General features: G+C 38.6%; 1 protein-coding gene across 2 annotated transcripts in view; it reads right to left on the reverse strand.

The window, feature by feature from the left end:
* The window catches only part of C6H8orf88 (chromosome 6 C8orf88 homolog), a 35,541-nt gene extending 15,491 nt beyond the window's left edge, over nt 1-20,050 (reverse strand). Inside the window, exons 1-4 of one of the 2 annotated variants that reach the window (XM_008255721.4) lie at nt 19,519-20,050; nt 12,755-12,853; nt 10,787-10,860; nt 1,818-1,893 (exon numbers count right to left, since the gene is read on the reverse strand). In XM_008255721.4, the coding sequence (XP_008253943.1) occupies nt 1,818-1,893; nt 10,787-10,860; nt 12,755-12,827 (223 nt within the window). In that variant the 5' untranslated portion in view covers nt 12,828-12,853; nt 19,519-20,050. The remainder of the gene's footprint in view (nt 1-1,817; nt 1,894-10,786; nt 10,861-12,754; nt 12,854-19,518) is intronic. The other variant, XM_070075837.1, reaches the window with a different exon arrangement.
* Between the last annotated feature and the right edge of the window lie 1,699 nt (nt 20,051-21,749).

Below are 21,749 nucleotides of genomic sequence, written 5' to 3' on the forward strand. Positions count from 1 at the left end.
CCTTGTCCTTACTATTGATGTACAACTTAATACTTTATCCCTTTTAGTATTTTTTTTTGTTCTAGTACTATTGGTTGAACTCTGTAATTAGCACACAATTATTCTTAGGTGTTTAAATTTAACTGAAAACTGATCTCTGTTAAATATAAGAGTGGGAATAAGAAAGGGAGATGTACAATTTGGGACAAGCTCAAGCTGACTTGCCCCAAATGTTAGTTTTAGAAACGTGCCTGGGGATTCCAATTCCATCAAGGTGGCATGTACCAATGCCATCTCACTAGTCCAAGTGATCAATTTCAGTACACAATTGATCACACTGATAGGTCTAAGAGTCAAAGGAATCACATAAATAAGACTAGTGTCTGCTAATACTAACTGACAGAATTAAAAAGGAAGAGAATGATCCAACATGGGAAGCAGGATACACAGCAGACTCATAGAAGGGCAGATGTCCTAAACAGCACTCTGGCCTCAGAATCAGCCTTTAAGGCATTCGGATCTGGCTGAAGAGACCATGAGCCTATTATAGGCATGGAAAGCCAAGACACTCTGGCAAAAAAAAAAAAAAAAAAAAAACCACACACACACACCTAAATAAAAGATCTCTGCGAGTGGAAAGAACGGGCCATTCAAGAAGGAGGTACCTTTCTCTGAAGGGAGTAAAGAACTTCCACTTTGACTATGACCTTGTCTAAATAAGATCAGAGTTGGCGAACTCAAAAGGCTTCCATAGCCTTGGCAACTCATGACAAGAGCCTAGGGAGATTACTGACACCATAAACAAGAGTGTCAATTTGTTAAGTCAACAACAGGAGTCACTGTGCACTTATTCCTCATGTAGGATCTCTGTCCTTAATGTGTTGTTCAATGTGAATTAATGCTATAACTAGTACTCAAACAGTATTTTACACTTTATGTTTCTGTGTGGGTGCAAACTGTTGAAATCTTTATTTCATATATGCTAAATTGATCTTCTATATATAAAGAGAATTGAAAATGAATCTTGATGTGATTGGAATGGGAGAGGGAGCGGGAGATGGGAGGGTTGCGGGAGGGAGGAAAGTTATGGGGGGGGAAGCCATTGTAATCCATAAGCTATACTTTGGAAATTTATATTTATTAAATAAAAGTGAAAAAAAAAGAATACTACTTAGCCATAAGAAAGAATGAAATCCTGTCATCTGCAGCAACGTGGATGAACCTGGAGTACATTAAGTGAAATAAGCAGGAACAAAAAGATAAATGCCACATGAACTTAGCTCTTTTATGGATTCTAAAAAAGCTTCTCTGATAGAAGCACACAATAAGATAGTGATTACTAGAAGCCAACCAGGTAGGGGGATGCTAGCTAGAGATTGGTTAATAGCTACAAAGTTATAGTTAATAAGGGGATAATAACTATAGTTGCACAGTAGGGCAACTATAGTTAACAATATTGTACTTTCTATTTCAACTTAACTAGAAGAGTAAGTTCTGAATATTCTAACAAGAAAGAAAGAATAAATGAGATGAAGAATATGTTGAATACCATCAGATCATCAGGCAGTGTGAACATGTACTGAAACTTCACACTATACTTCATAAATATATATAAGTGTTATATATCAATTTAAATAACATAAAAGAATATAGAAATAAACATCTATCTTGCTTAAGTCATTTCCTTTAAATAAGTCAAACCAACACAGAAGTCAACCTAAACAAATACAGTAAAGCATCTTGTATGCACAGGTTTTCAGCAAAACAAAGTAACATTAACTTTCTATGAATGCTAAGTCATTCTGTGATGACATATGTAAGCGATAATAAAATTTTACCTTTTTTAACTGGAGACTGATGTTGCTGTTGTTCACTGAGACCTTGAGAAAAGGTTTGCATTCCATTCGTCTTACACTATAGAACAAAAAGAAAATACATTTCTTAACTCGGGTTTAAAACCTTTAAAATAAACTTTTTAACACCCAAAATATTTTTCTAATAATCAAAGTATTAGTCAAGGCATATTTTAGGAATAAAAAATAACCAAAAATTTCTAAGTCTGCTCATTAAAAATAACAAAACCATGTTTCAAAACAGATTCACATACCTAATCCGTAACAATGTTTTATCATAATTATATTTTTGAAAAGAAAGCCAAAGGTGAATCGTACTTTAAATTGATAAACACATTTATTCAAAATACTCAATAATTAAAGTATTTGCTTTTTCAATGCCATATGAAAGTAGCCCAATACCTTGGAAATAGAAGATAGGAAAAAAAAAAAGATCCATCCAATGAGTCAAAGAAAATGAGAAACACTGGCAGAGCTCAATGTTCTGAAGAGAGGTAAACGTTAGCCCAGAGTTTTCCACTCTACTTGTTAGACTTTATTTCTTGCAAGACTGGCAAAACTAATTGATGACATGTAAAAAGCCCATTTTTAAAACTTCTTTTTTTCTGATTCCATGCTTATCAAGAAATATTCTGATTATAATCTGGTTTCCCATAAGGCAGGTAATACACCAGCTATACCAATAAAGAGAACTTCAGAGCACAATACAGCAAAATTTCTTGTAATAAGTGGTTTTCTGATTTTACAAATCATTTTAACAGACGTCAATACAATCTGCCCTTGAGGGATGATCTCTTCTTTACTACCAAAAATCAGTGTGCAAATAGCCCCTAGATAATTCATATAGATTTCTTGAGAGACATATATTCTAAAATTGAACATCTCTGCTCCACCAATCATTGTATTATCAAATTATATGTCATTCCTTAAATTTCTGCAAATACTGCCAAGGTAACACTTTCTAAAAGCAGAAGAACTAATGGATATAATTATATATGCTACTGAGAAAATAGAGTAAGTCATCAGAAAAACAAACAAGTTTCAGCAGCATTTTTAAACAGAGATAAAGTAGAAAATGCCAAATATTTTGGCTCACCAAATTATATTTATTTCATTAATTATAATGTGGCATTCTAGAAATGTTTCCTATACTTGAAAATTTTAGCATATACAGACATAAGCTCTTAACACTTAGTTTTTAATACAATATAAAGTCATTTAATTAAAGTATCATATGGTATAATGTAAGTCAAGCATTATGATCATCATCTCAGCCAAGGAAAGTAAGGACAAGAAGCGTTTGAGATCAACTCAAAAATACATATGTCTGCAAATAATTCATAGGGATATGTATATTTATTTTAAAAGTACATGTTTCAATATTTTTACATCAAAGTAACCAACTTTTAACCTCATATTGCCACAATTTTTTTCTAAGTGTCTTTGTAGATAAGAGATTGTTGAGCTAGGAAACTCAGGACTACCACATGTAGTTATGAAAGTTGTGTATCTAAAAGGCACAATTCATAGCAAAGGTATTGTAGATTTCCTAGTAGGCAGCAAAGTATACCATTATTAAAAAAAAAAGTATTAGTTACATAATTTCCACTTTGTCTCCTAATACTTTAAACATGATAAATGAGTAGCAGTGACCCTGTAGAACCCATTCATTAACACAGGAATGCCTATGACATGATAAGCACTTTGTTTTGTATCAGAAATGAGTACAAAGTTAAACATCTCACTGCAATATTATCTTCACACTTGTAAATTAAAAAGTAGACAGAAAAATAAAATACCTATTCAGTAAAATTTCAGAAGCTCAAAAAATATACAGAAAGTTCAATAGCAGTATTAAGGGTATTAAATTGGCTTTGAAATATCAGAAAAGGCTTTACATAGGATGTTGATGCTTAAGCAGATACTTGAAAAACTAGCAGAATGCATGTTTATTGAGGAGCATGGGATAATATAGCTAGTTCAAGAAATGGAAAAAGATTATAGAACACTCCACAAAATAGCTACTAGATGTATTAAGCGAGTTTAACAAGGTCAACATACAAAAAGCATTCTATTTCTTTTGAAAAATTTTTATTTATCTGAAAAGCAGAAAGAGAATTCTCCCACCCAATAGTTCACTCCACAAATGCTCACAAAGGCCAGGCCAAACCCAAGAGCCCGGAGAACTCAATTTGGTCTCCTCCATGAATGGAATGGTCCCAACTTCTCAAATCTTCCCTGCTCCCTCTCAGGGTATGCACTGGAAGTTAGAATCAAGAATAGAATGGACTTGAATGCAGGCATTCTAATGGGATGCAGGTATCCCCCCATCTGAATTACTTCATCAAATGCCTGACCATTTTAATTTTTGTTTATTAATTTGAGAGAGGGAGAGAGTGAGTTCACATCCATGGGTTCACTCCAGAAATGCTCACAATACACAGGGCCCGGCCAAGCCAAAGCTGGGATCCAGAAACTCAGTCAGGGTCTTCCACATGGCTGATAGAGACCCAAATACTTCAGCCATCACTACTGCCTTGCAGGGTGTGTATTGGCAAGAAGCTGGAATTAGGAGTGGAGCAGGGACCTGAACCCAGGAACCCCAACGTGAGATACAGGCCAACTGTATTTCTATATCCTAGCAACCAACAGGTAGAATTTGAAATTTATGTAACATGTCCTTTCCAGTAGTATGAAATATATTTAAAAACTACAATTTAACAAAGAGTGTTCAAGACAGCTATGCTGGATACATAGAGATATGCCAGGTTCACCAACAATATGACTCAATATTGTTAAAATGTCAATTATTTCTAAACTATAGATTTAATCAAAACACAATAAACATATTTTATAGAACTTGGCAAGCTCATCTAAAACTTTTGTGTAAATGCAAGTGACCTAAAACAGCCAAGACAAATTTTAAAAAAAAGTAAAAATGAAAAGTCATGATCTTTCACTGATTTCTAGCAACAGTGGACTCTAAAGTGTGACTCTGAAATAAAGATACTTTAATCAACAGAATAGTTTTAAAATAAATTCATGTATTATAATATATTGACTTTCCACAAACTCTTATGATTCAACAACAAAGACAGCACAAATAAAAGACACTAGCAAGATAAAAGTTCACTCAAAGGAAAGAAAAAGAAAACACAAATGTCAAACTCATAAGATGCTCAATCTCATTAGTCACAAGGAAAATGTAAATTTAAAATGAGATATGACTATTCACACATTACAAAAACTCACAATACTAATGTTGGCAAAGCTGTAAAGCAACAGAAACTCACAAACACTGCTAAGAATGCAAAGCTGTAAAACCACTTTGGAAAACAGTTTCCTATTATACTCTATAAAGCTAAATAAATGTATATGACCCATCAACTCCTCTCCTAGTTATTGTATATGTATTCACACATACTTGAACATGACAGCCTGTCACAGCAGCATTAACAGCAAAATACTCTATATAACCCAATATCCATAAATTGATGAATAAGCATGTTGTATATTATACAGGATACTACTTCATATTAAAAAGAAACTGACTATAGACATATACAACAACATGGAAGAATCTCAAAAGCACTATGCTGAGCAAAAGGAACCAATACCAGCAGTGGGCCTTGCGGTGCAGTGAAGAGCCCATTTGAGACACCTGTGTTCCATATCCCAGTATGTGGGTTCAAGTCCCTCCTCAACTTCCAATTCAGCTTCCTGCTACTGACATCCTTGGAGAGAGCGGGTGATAACTCAAGTACCTGGCTTCCTGCCACCCACATGGGAGACCCAGATAGAGTTCCAGGTTCTTGGCTTTAGCCTGGTCTAGACCCAGTAATTATGGGCATTTGGGGAGTGAACCAGCACATGGAAGATCTTTCTCTGTTGCTTTTCAAATACACTTAAAAAAAAAAAAAACCAAGAACTATATATGGCATGATTTCATTTCATTTATATGAAATTCTCAACATTCAAAACTAACCCAAGGAAAGCAGGTCAGTGGATATGTGGAATAAGAAGGAAGATAAGCAATTCATGCAAGTGGCAGGGTTGAATGTCTGCAAATGGACATAAGAACACTTTGAGGAAAGATGGAAATGTTCTACATCTTCATTCTGGGGTTTGTACATAGGGGAAAATATTTTTCAAAATTCATTGAAGGGCTGGCGCTGTAGCGTAGCAGTTAAAGCTGCCACCTGCAGTGCCAGCATCCCATGTGGGCACAGGTTCAAGTCCTAGCTGCTCCACTTTTTTTTTAAAGGTTTATTTATTTATTTGAAAGTCAGAATTACACAGAGAGAGGAGAGGCATAGAAAGGTCTTCCATCCAGCGGTACACTCCCTAATTGGCCACAATGGGCGGAGCTGCACCATTCTGAAGCCATGAGCCAGGAGTATCCTCCAGGTCCTACCATGTGGGTGCAGGGGCCCAAGGACCTGGGCCAGCCTCTACTGCTTTCCCAGGCCATAGCAGTAGCAGAGAGCAGGATCAGAAGTGAAGCTGCTGGGACTCGAATCAGCACCCATATGGGATACCAGCTACCAGCACTGCAGGTGGTGGCTTACCTGATAGCCACAGCGCCGGCCCCTGTTCCACTTCTGATCTAGCTCTCTGCTATGGCCTGGGAAAGCAGTGGAAGATGGCCCCAGTCCTTGGGCCCCTGCACCCACGTGGGAGACTAGGAAGAAGCTCCTAGCTCCTGGGTTCGGATAGGCCCGGCTCTGACTGATGCGGCCATTTGGGGAGTAAACCAGCAGATGGAAGACCCCTCTCTCTATCTCTCCCTCCCTCTCTGCAACCCAACCTCTCAAATAAATAAATAAATAAATAAATCTTTAAAAAAAAAAAACTCATTGAACAAATGAGTCCCAGGTGCTTTGTTGGCCAAGGGGGTTGTGGTGACAGACCTCTGTCTTAGGTGGTCCTCAAAATATGAGAGGACTGAGGCATCTGGTTTCCCAGGTATATAAAACTGAGGCAACTTGCAAGACCCACAGTAGGGCTTCTCCATAGTCAGCTAGAGGCTACCAGAACTGGTTTGCTCATGAATATACAGACTTAACATCTGAGACTGTTTCATGGCACTTACTACCCCAAGCATCCTCTTGCACTCCATGCTGGCAGGAACCTCCAGCCTCAATTAACACAGTAAAGTATGTAAATTAGAGCTCAACACAGTTGGCTTAAAAATATAAAAAGTGAGGAAAAAGTATACTTCATTGTATTATATGGCACCTCTAACATAGGTTCTAGTTGCTTTTACATTATGACTGAAGCAACTAAATTTTAAGTGTAGAAGTTTAACAGTATAGTTTTTCTTTATAAAACTCAAAATTAATATACTCATTTTTGTATATAAAGTTTATAAAATAAAGTCAATGGTTCCAAAAATAATGATCAATAATATTACTGTTATATTGATTAGGAAAATGTTAGCTATAGGAATCATGAAACAACATTATCTGTATTTATAAAAAATATTATAAAGCAAGAGTAATTAAAATATTATTGTGCTAAATAGAAAAACACAAAAAGATCAATGTAAAGAAAGGGGCCCAGAAACAGATCCTAACTATATGGAAATATTATTTAATAAACATTGCAGTGTGAAAGGATGAATTATTCAATGAATTATGTTTTGTAATGGATTGTATACATGAAAAAAATCAGATTTCTACCTTATACCATATAAAAACTCAGAATCAGGTAATATACCAAAAATAAAAGCAAATTTTGCTGGCGCCATGGCTCACTAGGCTAATCCTCCGCCTTGCAGCGCCGGCACACGGGGTTCTAGTCCCAGTCGGGGCGCCGGATTCTGTCCCGGTTGCCCCCCTTCCAGGCCAGCTCTCTGCTGTGGCCAGGAAGTGCAGTGGAGGATGGCCCAAGTGCTTGGGCCCTGCACCCATGGGAGAGCAGGATAAGTACTTGGCTCCTGCCATCGGATCAGCATGGTGCGCCGGCCGCAGCGCGCTGGCCACAGCGGCCATTGGAGGGTGAACCAACGGCAAAGGAAGACCTTTCTCTCTGTCTCTCTCTCTCACTGTCCACTATGCCTGTCAAAAAAAAAAAAAAAAAAAAAAAAGCAAATTTTTAGGCCTTTAGAAAAATGTATAGAAAAATGTCTTTTGACCTTAAGAATGGAAAGACATTCGGAAATACTTGATCAGCCCTCACCCTGACTGTTGATGAGCAGCTTAATATGTTATCCCTCTTAGTATTTTTTTTGTTTGTTCTACTTAATACTTTTGGTTGAATACTGTAATCAATACACAATTATTCTTAAGTGCTGAAACTTAACTGAAAAGTGATCGCTGTTAAATATAAGAGTGGGAATAAGAGAGGGAAGAGATGTGCAATTCGGGACATGCTCAAGCTGACTTACCTCAAACGGTAGAGTTAGAAACATACCAGTGGATTCGAATTCAATCCCATCGAGGTGGCATGTACCAATGCCATCTCACTAGTCCCAGTGATCAACTTCTGTTCACAATTGATCGTAATGATAGGACTAAGAACCAAAGGGATCACATAAACAAGAATAGTGTCTGCAAATACTAGCTGATAGAATCAAAAAGGGAGAGAATGGTCCAACATGGGAAGTGAGATACACAGCAGACCCATAGAATGGCAAATGTCCTAACAGCACTCTGGCATCATAATCAGCCCTTAAGGCATGCGGATCCAGCTGAAATGCCCATGAGAGTATTTCAGGCATGGAAAGCCAAGACACTCTAGGGAAAAATAAAAAACCTAAATGAAAGGTCTCCATGAGTGAGATCCCAGTGGAAAGAATGGGTCATCAAAGAAGGAGGTACCTTTCTCTGAAGGGAGGAGAGAACTTCCACTTTGACCATGGCCTTGTCTAAATATGATCAGAGTCAGTGAACTCAGGGGACTTCCATAGCCTTGGCAGCTCATGACAAGAGCCTAGGGTGATTACTGATGCCATAAACAAGAGTGTCAATTTGTTAAGTCAACAATAGGAGTCACTGTGCACTGACTCCTCATGTAGGATCTTTGTCCTTAGTGTGCTGTACATTGAGATTTAATGCTATAACTAGTACTCAAACAGTATTTTTCACTTTATGTTTCTGTGTGGGAGCAAACTGTTGAAATCTTTACTTAATGGATGCTCAACTGATCTTCTGTATATAAAGAGAATCGAAAATGAATCTTGATATGAATGGAAGGGGAGAGGGAGTGGATAAGGGGAGGGTTGCGGGTGGGAGGGACATTATGGGGGGGAAGCCATTGTAATCCATATTCTGTACTTTGGAAATTTATATTCATTAAATAAAAGTTAAAAAAAGAAAAAAAACTGAAATACTAAAAAAAGGCAGAAAGTAAAATCATGAGGAAAAACATTGATATCAGGTCCACATTAATATTTAAAACTTCTAAATTAAAAAAAAAAACACAAAAAATCATTCTTTCACAGGCCATATTCTTGGAAAAGAGGGTATTTTCAGTACATATAATTCTAATAATTATGATCCAGAATATATCTTATACACACACACACACACACACACACGAAAATAATCCAGGGCTGGCACAGTGGCGTAGTGGATAACACTGCCACCTGCAGTGCCAGCATCCCATATGGGCCCTGGTTCGAGACTTATCTGCTCCACTTCCAATCCAGCTCTCTGTTGTGTCCTGGGAAAGCAGCAGAAGATGACCCAAGTCCTTGGGCCCCTGCACCCATGTGAGAGACCTGGAAGAAGATCCTGGCTTTGATTGGCTCAACTCCAGCTGTTGCAGCCATTTGGGGAGTGAACAGAGAGAAGACCTTTCTCTCTATCTCTTTTTGCCTCTGCCTCTCTGTAATTCTGCCTTTCAAATAAATAAATAAATCTTTAAATATATTAATAAATACAATGAACAGGAACAAAAAAGTATTTTAAAAAATCCAAGAAAAATGGGCAATAGCTATGAATTGCCAATTCACAAAAGTTGAAATCCAAATGGCCAAACTAAAAATGTGAAAATATGCTTCACTTTACAAGTAACAGAGACTTAAAAATTAAAACCAACAAAAAGATCATTTCTCAACCGCTAGATAAGGAAAAAATTGTTAACATCTAACAATGACAAAGTAAATAAATGAAAAAACCAAAACCCTCTTGCATAGCTCATTTTGTAGAGTAATTTTGCAGTACTTACTAATAAAGTTGAAGGTAAGAATACCTTCAAGCACAATAATTTCTACTACAGAGAACCTTTCAAACATGTACAAACACATATCGATACTCTTACTGAAATATTTATTATAAAACATATGCACATCAACAGAAAGAGCAAAATGTGGGATGATCACATATATTAAAAGATTTTTCTGTATCAAAACATACAACTAATTTATTAAATGTGAAGCTGTCTAGTATTCCACTTATGAATATACTTATGCTTGTACATGCTTAAAGTGTTTCTGGAATTATATAAGAAACTAGTACAATGGTTTCTTCAGTTGAGAAGAAACAGGTGATTAGACACAGGGAATGGAGGGAAACTTTTCATTAAAATGCCATTTTATGTGTTTTAAATTTTATGACTAGAGAAAATTTTAATTTTGTGGAAAATGGCTAAAACATGGATAAATACTATTTATATAAAATTATTAAAGTTAAAAAAATTTTTATTTATTGTAGCAAAAGTATAAATTCATGAAAGCAATAAACAGAGAATCATTTCTGGGAAGCAAATAGAATGGTAAAAGAATGCAAAGCATTTTTAACTATAACATTTTTAGTTTAAATTTTTTAAAAACAAATCACACTTGATAATGTGGGGTTCTCATTACATAGATGTTAAATTATCTTTAATATATGCTTGACATATATCTTTTTACAAAGTACTTAGCATAGTATCTTGCACACAACATCCATCTAACAAATGTTACTTTCTAGTCTAAAAGGCCTCATTTTATCATAATTTCTAAAACTTACTCTGCTAACTCCACTTTGTAAGCACTGAGTGTTGCATGCATATTCATTTTGAAAATTGAAAGGGAACACTGTTCCTGTTAGGAGAGAAAAAAACTATTTTAAATATCCATGATGTCAATAAATTATATATCACGTAAAGAGCTTAAGTATCCAAGATAATGTTTACACTGTTTTGAAATGGTTTCTGATAGTTCATTTATTCAATATAAATTTATTTCAACCCTATGAAATGTCAGTTGCTATGTTAGAGGATGGTTATAAAAGTGTGAAAAGAAGTGTAGAGATAAAAGGATCTCACATCCTACTTTAAAAGGCAAGCTAATGACTGTACTGAAAGCTGATAAATGAAAAATTATATGAGAGATACAATGAAGGTACTAGGAGTGAACACAGTGGGTTTTAACATATCAAGAAAATCTGACAAAAAGAAGTATTTTAATCTGTCTTGAAGGTAATGATTCCTCTATGAACTTGATTTGACCAGGGGGTACAAATGTGTTGAGGAAGGCCAAAATTAGTTTCAATTTGCTGAACTTCTCTGTCTAGTAATTAGCTCCTACGTCACTGTCTGGATCTTACGAGAACTGTGATTAAATGAAAGATCAGGGCTACCAACCCATCCTGTGTCCCTTCCCATTCAAACATGTAACAACAGCCTTGGAGGGAACAGTGAAATACTGGATTTGCAGAGATAGAGGGAGGGGTATTGGAAATAGGTTCAGCCAGCGCCGCGGCTCACTAGGCTAATCCTCCGCCTAGCGGCGCCGGCACACCAGGTTCTAGTCCCGGTCAGGGCACCGGATTCTGTCCCGGTTGCTCCTCTTCCAGGCCAGCTCTCTGCTGTGGCCTGGGAGTGCAGTGGAGGATGGCCTAAGTGCTTGGGCCCTGCACCTGCATGGGAGACCAAAAGAAGCACCTGGCTCCTGCCTTCGGATCAGCGTGGTGCGCCGGCCGCAGCGCACAGGCTGCAGTGGCCACTGTGGGGTGAACCAACGGAAAAGGAAAATCTCTCTCTGTCTCTCTCACTGTCCACTCTGTCAAAAAAAAAAAAAAAAAAAAAGGAAATAGGTTCATAATATAACTGCTGCCAATGGTTTAATATTTGTCCATTTAGGATAAAATCTGAGACTTTATCACTTTTAATAGTGATTCTGGGACACTAGAAAGATATGTGATCAAAACTGCTACATCAAAATCATCTTGTGAAGAAATATGACCAAAGTGGTTCCTTGCAGGAACCAAAGCTAAGAGAAAGAATGGGGCACAGAAATTGATACCATTCCTATCACTTCTGCTTCATCTTTGTTCTCAATTAATGGTCTGTATTTTCCCCCTTTATATATTGCCTGTTAATTCAGTCAAACAGGTGGACTAAAGAAAGTTTTAATAGATGATATGCATATCACCTAAGTTAAACCACAGAAGCCTCTGTGGCAACAAGTCATGAACAGAATAAAATTATAATATGCCATGTGAGGAGTTAAACATCAAGCATTTCAAGAAGTTTTCTAAAAAGGATAGTTTTATGAACAAAAAGTTATACAATTTTAGTGTTTTATTCAGACTGTTTGAAATTAGGTATGTTCCAGCTCAAACACAACCCTAACCTCTACCAAAGTAAAAGCAGGACAAAATCCTGCAGATTCTCTAAGCGTTCTGTGCTAATTTTTTTTTCCTTTTTCCAGGTGTATCTTTTAAAGGGCTCTATCCCCAGCATGATGGCATCATAGTGATTATAATCACAAGGCACAATCTATATTGGCAATATCACACTCTAACAAGAAGTCAGTTAACCATGAAAATGAAACATGAAAAAAATCTCCTTGAAACAGAAGAGATAATTCGCTTTCATTACTTCTATAAACATCCACCTTAGTTATTTTATATTTATTATTTAGCCTTTGCCTTTCAATTACTAATTAGCTATAACAAATTAATGTTTAGCAAATTATACACTCTATTACTCACCAGGGGAAGAAGTCAGATGACGAACAGGTCTTGCTGGTTGAAGCGGTTTACCAATCAATTTTTTGGTTTCCATTGTCACAAAGACCTTGAGGTTCCATACTTTAACAGGAAAAAATACATTTTTATCTTTCAGACAAGGTAATTGAGATATTTTTAAATACAGACAAATAACCGAAACATTCACTTGAAGAAATCTAGTTGAGGGGCCGGCGCTGTGGCGTAGCAAGTAAAGCCACCACCTGCAATGCCGGCATCCCATCTGGGCGCCAGTTCCTGGCTGCTCCACTTCCTATCCAGCTCTCTGCTGTGGTCTGGGAAAGCAGTAGAGGATGGCCCAAGTCCTTGGGCACCTGCACCTGTATGGAACACCTGGAGGAGGCTCCTGACTCCTGGCTTTGGATCGGCTCAGCACCGGCCATTGCAGCCAACTGGGGAGTGAACCAGCAGATGGAAGACCTCTCTCTCTCTCTCTCTGCCTCTCCTCTCTGTGTAACTCTAACTTTCAAATAAATAAATGAATCTATAAAAAAAAAGAAATGCACTTGATAATATGGAAAACACAAACACAAAAGCATTTAAAATATAAGCAATAACCTCAGTCCTCTTTATAGCATTTGTTACAGATGAACATATTCTCTTTAAACAATTTCCTCCCTTAACTTTCCTGTCTTTGTTATTTTGGATTGCTTCCTATTTTTTGATGGTCTCCTCTGACTTGCTTAGCAGATTCCTCCTCATGTGTTCTCCCATTATTAAATGCAAGGATTATTAATTTGGCATTGGTCTTCCTAGCCAACCTCATCTCTTTTCATGGTTGCAACTCCTATCTACTTGATACTTCCAGCATCCTCTTTTCAAAATTCCCGTTCTATTTTTCTAATTGTGTGATGCTATTTAAATTTATATATTATCACCACTACTTCAGAGTCAACATAGCCAAAATCAAATTAATTACATTGACCCAAAAGATGTACTTCATCCTGTACTCCTTAAAGTCATCACAACCCCCTTAGATCATCCTTGGTCAAATATTCCTTCAATTAGTCTCTAAAGTAGAGCCTCCAATTAATAATTAGTCTCTAATTCCTAAATGTATCGCAAAGCCTATTTTATTCATTCTCATCACTAACTTCTTAATTCTACAGTAGTTATTAATCCATCTCAGTGTTACCTTTTAAATAGTTTAAATGTTTTCCCTTTATATTCTTGGGAGATCAAGGATATATCCATATCATGACATTTAAAGAACACTGTACTCTAATAGTTGACTTATTTATCTTTCATGTTAAGAAAAGTGAGGAGGTGCCAGCACTGTGGCCTAGTGGGTAAAGCTGCCACCTGCAGTGCCAGCATCCCGTAAGGACACTGGTTCTAGTCCTGGCTGTTCCACTTCTGATCCAGCTCTCTGCTAGGTCCTGAGAAAGCAGATGACCCAAATCCTTAGGCCCTTGCAACCATGTAGGAGACCCAGAAGAAGCTCCTGGCTCTGGATCTGCTCAGCTCCAGCCATTGCGGCCATTTAGGGAGTGGACCAGCAGATAGAAAACCAACCAACCAACCAACCAACCTCCCTCCCTCCCTCTGTAACTCTTTCAAATACTAAATAAATTGGAGGGAGGGAGGGAGAAGAGAGAAAGAAAAGCGAGGAACAAATTCTTCTGACAGTGAGGAAAAGTATTTTTATTCACCCTGCATCTCTTGAAACTAAATTAGTACCTGGAATGAATTCAAAGCAGGTTCTGAACAAGCACTCCCCAAAGAAATGGATACATACACTCTTTGCTCTATAAACTAAGATCCCCTTAGACACACTCTTACTAAAAAGACTTGAGTTTCCCATCATCTTATTGGTTATTAAAATGTAAACAGCAGCCAACATCCATACAGTGTACAGTAAACCACCTATCTATATTATTCAGACAATCTCTATAAACTAGGCACTAACAGAGAACAGGTTTCAGGTCAGCCTACCTGGGTTATCATGGTACCACTACCCAGTTATAGAACTGTATGGATAACAACCTCTACCTTCTATGCTTGATATGAATACTATATAAAATAATCCACATAAAATATTTGGCACAACACCAGGTACAACAAAAATTCAACAAATGTTAGTTTGTGTATTATTATTATCCCCAATTTACAGATAAGGCTTAGAGAAATATGTTGATTTTCTGAAGGTCAAGCATCTAGGAAGTAATGGGTATACTCATACCCATGCTTTTGGTCAATACTCTACAATCTACCTAGCTCCAACCTATCTTTCCATTTCACACCAAACAAAAACTGCCTAAATTCTGGGAAATAATCTTTCTATATGCTCACAAAGGAACCCCATAATCTTCTTCAAATGTATTACTTAACTGCACTAGTTGTAATAATCTATTACTTGATATTAGATTTCAGTTATTTTAAAAAATATTTATTTGAAAGGCAGAGTTACAGAGAGAAAGGAAGAGAGACAGAGAAAGACCTTCCATCCACTGGTTTAACTCCCCAAATAGCTCAATGGCTACGACCAGGACAAGTCAAAGCTGGAGCTAGAGCTTCATCTGGGTTTCCCATGGGGTACCAAACACTTGAGCCGTCCTTTTCTCCTTTCCCAGGTGTACTGTCCGAAGAGTCCTCTCCCTGCTGCTCTTTTCCCAAATAGCTATTCATCTTTTTAAGACCAAGGTCAAGCTTTTTTATGAGCACTTGCTTGGCAATATCTATCTCAACAGGTAATATTAAATTAGCTTACATGAAGTTCTTTAGTAGCTAATGGTCAAATAGTCAAGAAAGAAAAAGAAGGAAGAAAGTGGGGGACAGGAGGGTGGAAGACAAAAATAAAAGCAGTGGAATCATTCCTCAAAGAAGAATTATTCTTTCCTTATCTCCCTCCTCTACTGGTCCCTACTACATTTTGTCTGACAGGTTTTCCAAAATGCATCATAGTAAATATATTACATGCCCATTTGAGTAGACTATGAGCTAACTGAAGCTACAAAACCTGTTTTTGTATCACAGCAATAAGTTTTACAAATAAACCCTATATATTTAAGTATACCTTCATTTTAACTAAAATCTTCTAGAGTCTGCATGGGGAACAAGCTTTTCAAATTTTTATACTTAGCAAAAATAAAGCCCCATTTGACTGTGGATCTGTTCATCCCCAAATACAGATCATAAGTCTAAAGAACTGTTCTCTAAATACAGGATAGGCACAATAATTCCCTTTTAGTTCCAGGAAACGCTTAATCCTATTTAAAAATTCCTTTGTGCATACTAATTCAAATGTTAAAGTCACATGTTTATAAACAACCTCTCAAAATCAGCAATGATAATCAAGTGTTATTTTTCCTGAAATTTAAGAAAATCCAAGCAATATTCAAGTCATTACTTATGTACCTTTGTAATTTATCTACTAATTAGTATCTGAATGTGGCTGAGAACATAAAAACTAATTCAATCTATACTTGTTGGCTGTATTCATAATGTTTAACATAACAAGAAACAGAATACAAGCACAAAAATAAGAAAAAAAAACTTCACTATTTATTTAATATTTTCTTTGTGGAAAGGAATGTTCAAAACAATGACCAACAAGCAGTTGTATTGATTTAACATTTACCCTACACATTTTAATTAGGACACTAATACTAGTAGATAGTAACTTTCCATCCTATTTCCCATAGGAAACTAGTGAATCAGAATGCAACAGTACTTTGGCACACATTTCTTTTTCATTGCTCAGCTGAAACTGAATTGTAGGCTATGAAGTCTTTCCCCATTGCTGAGCAAAGCAAATCCACAGTATTGAAACTAGGGATTTTCAAGATTTGGGGAGTTAACGGAACTCCATTATTTGATTTTGCAACACAAGTAAACAAAATAAAATCTACCTACTCTTCAATTTATAGTAGGAAAGTAAACAAGAGCTCCCCATATAAAACATATATATATATCAGTTAAGAAAAAGCGCTATATAGTACTCTACTTAATATGTTTTTAGAAAAGTAAACTATGACAGTACAGAAACACTCTCACTATAAAGAACAAGTTGGGGAATAAAATGTATACTATTTCCTACCATAATATTATTAATAGGAAGTTATTTACAATTAATTATTATTTTAAAACTGATTCATAAGTATAATCAAAATGACTACACAAACCAAAATCTAATTATCACTTAAGAATACAGAAGACACATGAAACTACAGAATACTGAACTTTATACTTTTTTCTTATGCATAGATACACAAATTCAATGCTTTTCTCATCTCAACTAAGCACTAATCACACAATGTGGCCATAATCTCTGCATTTCGGGGTGCAATTGCAAAATTAGCATGGATTTCTATTTCTTTCTTCATAACTCATATATATAACATCAATTCTTACCAAAGATCTTAGCAACCTCAGTATATATTTTTTTTTTCCTTTCCTTAGTAGAGTACTTTCACATTTTTCCTTAATAGAAGCACTTTATGACTTTTCTTTGGCACATCTGAAGGCTCAACATCACTATGCTTTTGCTTCGGGTCATTATTAATAAAGGTGTTATCTAATAATGAGCACCGTGATACCTGGAAATCCATATGATAACCAAGACGGGCACAAAATAACAGGAGAATAGTGCATGTTGCATGGATATGCAGGACAAAGGGCTAATTCACATTCCAGGAAAAGCAGAGAAGAATGGTACATGATTTCATCACACTACTCAGAACAGTTCCCATTTAAACCTTACACATTTTTATTCCTGGCATTTTCAATTTAATATTTTGGGATTATAATGATGGAAGGTAACCGATACTGTAAAAAATAAAAGTGTTATGGGGGAACTACAATAAACTTTACTATACAGTCATTATACAAAATACCTTTAATCTTAAACCCAAATGCCTGCTTCATTCATGTAGAGCTCATAAAGTTTCCTTTGATGCTACTGCTTCTACCTAGGGTGAGTATTTATGACATCAACTAGTACCAAGGAAAAACAGCTGCAAAATAAACAGAATCTTACCTGCAACACTGGGTAGCAAGTAGTGGCCCTATCTTAAAACGGTATCTTTAAAATATAAACATAGCTTCACAACATAAGTGATTTTAAGGAGATTTTGATTGCATGTCTTAAAATATTGTGAAAATATATACTGAGAAATAGATGCTGAATAAAAAGTTTCAATTTCACACATACTTAACAAATCATCTCAAAATTTCCCGCTATACTAATAAAACATTGGTCTGTCAATAGGAAACCCATTATAGCTGTTACTCTAAACCTGGCAAGACTAACCATTATCTTAGTTTCCTTTCTTATGAGTTTGGAAAAAATATGAATCCCCTAATACCACTAATTTTGAAATTACAAATTAAATCTAGAATTTTCTAGAGTATGGTATAATGATGTAATAAGCCACATACTTACCAATTTGGACACCATCTTATTGCTAAATATATACTACTTTTTAAAGTTAAAACGTTTTAAATCCTATTACATGCTAACTACCTAACAGATATTATCTCACTTAATTCTGAGCCATGCATGAACTGTTACTGGAAATTAATGGCCCCAATTTACAGATGAGAGACCTGAGGCTCAGAGTAATTAGACAGATACCCAGGTTCACATAGTAAGTGCTAGAAATGAGGATTTGGCTGCAAAGTTCAGGTCCCTGTCTTTACAATTGCCTGTTTGTTAAATGAAAGGTCACCTGACTGTACACTGTTCCATGGGGCACTGCGTGTATGGATAAAAAGATTAACTAGAAGAAGGCGCAAAAAGCCTTGCTGAATAAAGTATGTGCTAGTGATTTCCATTTCCTCAACTTACACTTTTCTTTAGAATACCAAATAAATTACAGGATGGCCATGCTTTCCCCATTCTGTCGAGATGGTGCATCGCCATACCAATCATAGGTCACAAGGGAAGAAACATACTATGTAGGAGTTTTAGGAGCTGGGCGATACTTAAAATCTCCCATTTAAATCCTAGACTTCAAAGTGCTGACGATTCTGCTGCAACTAAGAAGTAAGAGGGCATAAAATGCGGTAACAAAATGAAAAGACCACATTTCCATTTACCTTGGTGTTTTTTCCATAGGATAACCAGATAGGTTTTGATCTCAGTTTTCAATGCTACTTGCATATAAACTGCCCACACTGACAAAATGACAGTCGAAAAGCAACACAGAGGAAATACAATGGGGTAACAGCGAAACCAATTACAACTTAGGCGGTAAAAGACATCTTAACATTCCACAAATCTAGAGGGAAAATACTAAAAAGCTGCAAATCGAGAAAGTTCCATCACATTTTTCATTTCTTGCTTTCTCTTAATGGCAAAAAAGTTTGTCTCTCCCAACACCCCCCCCCCATCTGAAGCGTTTCAATGCAAACACTGTCTAACATTTAAATGATTTCGATGGGATCCACCTGTCCAGGTAACCCGTGTTTGTGACTGCCCTAACAAATCCAGCGTCTCTTGTAGGTAGCTTTGCCTGAGATGCCACAGAGTAAAACGTCCTGCCGATGGAATGAGGGGCAAAAAGCCTTGAAACCGCCGCACCGCGAGCCGGGACAGGTGCCGGGACCGGAGGCGCTGCGTGTCCACCTAGCCGTCCCGGTGGCCGGTCGCCATATCACCTGGGCAGTGTGATTCTCCCGGCCCGGGTTCCCCACCCTTTCCCGCCGCTCTCCTCGCCCGGCTCAGACCTCTAGCGTCGCACGCCCTAGCCCACCCGGAGACCCTGCGAGGGCCCTCAGCGACTCACCGCCACCCGCCCCAAGGCGCCTTTCCCTCGCCTCAGCTGTGCCGCCGGGGCCGGGCTTCGGAGACGACGCCCACACCGGCCCACCTGCGTCCCAGGTGCCGCTCGTCCTCCCCGAGTCACCTACCGCCTCAAGATCCAGGAGGATTTCGGGGCGGCAGCGTCGCCGAGCTCTGCCCAGACGCGGCGGCCGAGCGCCCCGCTGCCCGTCGGGGAACGGCTCCCGCCGCGCGTCCGCTCGCGGCCTCGGGTCGCGGGGGCGAGGGGCGGGGTGGCGGCAGCTCCGAGGGGCGCGAGGCGCGCACGCGGCGGGCACCGGGTGGGAGTGGGGCGGGGCCTCGGGCTCCGGGCCCGGTGGCCGGTCCCGCCCCTCTCGGGCCAGAACCGTTAAACTGGCGGCGCGCGCAGCAAGTGGCGAGCGGCCGCTCTGAGGTGCTGACAGGCTCGCCCTGGACGGGGCGCACCCGCATGAACTGTCTTTGGGACCCCAGTCCGCGGCCCTGCTTGTCCGGGGACTGGGAGGCACGAGGCAGGCTGCCTGGTCCAGGCCGCTTCTATCCGGGGGGAGGGGGCTCCTCTGTGAGCGGGGGCTCCTCTGTGAGGGAGGTCGCCTCCGTGGGGTGGGGGAACCTCTGTGGAGGGGGCCGCCTCTGGGGGGCTCCTCTGAGCGAGGCCGCCTCTGGGCAGGGGGGCTCTAAGGGGGCACTTCTGACGGGGTTTTTTGTCTGTTGGGGGGAACCAGCTCTGGGGGGTGGTCTCTAAAAGACTAAGAGCCCACAGATAAAGGGGAGCTGGAGATTGCCTCTGTGAGGGAGTCCCCCACCCTGGCCCCATACTGAGCCCAACTGACTCCATCCTGCCTCCAAGTGCCTGCGTCGGGATCCGCTCCACCCCCCCCCCCCCACACACACACCATGAGTCCAGCAGGTGCACTGAACACGGAATTTGAGAAATGGTTTACATCTGGCATGAATACATCTTCCCGCACAGATTACTGCCTTAAAATCAGCTGAAGCAACTCCATCCCATCCAAATCCGAACCCTTTATTTCTAAGACACTTTGATTCTTTGGTTCATTTCTTCATCGCTGTCTATGCCCGTGCCCTCTGGGGGCACCCACTGGCTGTGCTGGGGTTTGTCCACATCACCTCCAGGCTCAATCCAGAAAGGCGGAGGAATAGGGAATAGTTCTGTGCGTCCATGCTAAACACCGGGAGGGAGGGACAGGAGATTTAGGCTGCGATCACAGGCCAGGAAAGCCTACCTAGGCTGACTCTTGGGTCTAAAAGGTTATAAATTTTGGCTGGGAGAAAAGGCTGAGAAAGGAGAGGAGGAAGTGTAAAAGGACACCAAAAGGAGAAACTGGAGTTGGGGAATAGTGGGGAAAATGAACCAGGAGAGGGAAGGATGACTCCGATTTGGAGTTGTTTTTAATTGACTTTTAAATAAAGCAACGACTTTGGAGGACTCAGCAGTGTAAACAATAGTTTGAAGGCATGGAGGAGATAGTAAAGTTAAACAGGCCATAGGAAGTCTTCCTTGGAGGCATTTACAACTCCACTAAGAGATGAGCTAGTTGAGCTAAGTAATGAAAAGGGCTAGGTCTGGGAGATGCTGATGAGGTGAAGTCTATGGAGTTTAGTGACTGATTGGATGGGAGGGGCAAATGAAAGAATAATGAAGGCTAACTCAGGTTCCTAACTGAGGCCCACAAATGAGGTGGTAGTGGTAACATAAAATAGGGAATTCAAGAGGCAGAACAGGTTGGGGAGGGAAGTGATATGTTCAGATTGTGACTTGCATGTTTGAAATTATAATGGAGCATTTAAATTGAAGTATCCAAAACCCTATTTTAAATTTGCACACAGAAACTATATACTCATATGCAGAGCATATATAGCATAAGCATACCCATATACATCTTAGATATTATAGATTAATTGAAACATTGAGATGTTGATTGCTTTAAGATAATTTACACTTTCCAAAAGAAGCAAAGAAAAGGCAAGAGATCTCCAAAGAAGTCTGGAAAACGGGAGGATGAAAGGCAAAGACAACTTGACTAGAATTGGGGTAGCTGAAGAAGGAAGGCTTCTGAAACAGGATTATCTGAACTAGGCCTGAAGGCAGCTGTGGAATATGAAAAAAAGTGATTAGCTAAAGAAAATGATAGGGGTTTATGGCCTGGGTGGGAGAAAATGAAGTTTAGCATATTCTAGAAACTCATGTAAAGG

The sequence above is a fragment of the Oryctolagus cuniculus genome, chromosome 6, assembly GCF_964237555.1.
Source record: "Oryctolagus cuniculus chromosome 6, mOryCun1.1, whole genome shotgun sequence".
NCBI lineage: Eukaryota > Metazoa > Chordata > Mammalia > Lagomorpha > Leporidae > Oryctolagus > Oryctolagus cuniculus.